At 52.7% G+C, this 664-nt stretch overlaps 1 protein-coding gene across 1 annotated transcript; it reads right to left on the reverse strand.

Annotated features, from left to right (window-relative positions):
• Positions 1 to 385: 385 nt before the first annotated feature.
• Positions 386 to 620, reverse strand: TM2D2 (TM2 domain containing 2; the record flags this gene model as incomplete). The annotated part of the gene is given in 2 exon segments (XM_009575794.1): positions 386 to 421; positions 423 to 620. Coding segments are annotated over 2 exon segments (234 nt in total), but the record flags the coding sequence as incomplete, so codon positions are not given.
• Positions 621 to 664: the final 44 nt, after the last annotated feature.

Consider the following 664-nt stretch of genomic DNA (forward strand, 5'->3'; position numbering starts at 1 on the left):
CGCTAGTGGCCTGCATCTCTACGTGGCTGTATGCACTCTACTAGTACTGAAAGTACGTGGAGTCAGCTCCTTCCAGACTTTATTAAGATTTGTTTGACCACCTGTGTTTGCAAGGTCTGATTTCTTAAACTGTTACTGCTTGAAGGGGGGGGGGGGAAATCCAGATTATTTTAAACAAGCAAAATATATACTGAACAATTTTGTGTCCAAGGTTTGTACAGAGGAATTAACAAGAATAATTGTTCTGCACGTTAAGTTACAGCTTTGTAAATCCATGTTTGCGCAAGGCAGAAGTCTGTTCTGACGCTGCAGAACAAGCTGGGGAGCCCGTCTCCAGGCCTGCGGAGACGCCGTTACCTTCTTTTTGGGCTCAGCTCTGCTCCTCTCAGTACACGGTGCACCAGTTGCTGCCGTCGCTGGGCCACCACCCCGCCGGTGATGAGGAGAATCAGATCCACAAACCACCAGATCCCCAGTCCTCCGAGAGTCAGGAGTTTCCCCACGGCGGTCCCAGTGTGGCCCAGGCAGAATCGATCCACTCCGAAGCAACCCAGGAAAAACGAGTAGAGCAGAGTGGTTATAAAGTAGTGTCCAGTGTACCTGCAAGGGAAGCGGTCAGTGGGGCGTCAGGCGGGGGCTGCGGAGGGGAGGCCGCCCCGCGCCC

This window comes from Fulmarus glacialis, unplaced genomic scaffold, assembly GCF_000690835.1.
Source record: "Fulmarus glacialis isolate BGI_N327 unplaced genomic scaffold, ASM69083v1 scaffold28524, whole genome shotgun sequence".
Lineage (NCBI taxonomy): Eukaryota > Metazoa > Chordata > Aves > Procellariiformes > Procellariidae > Fulmarus > Fulmarus glacialis.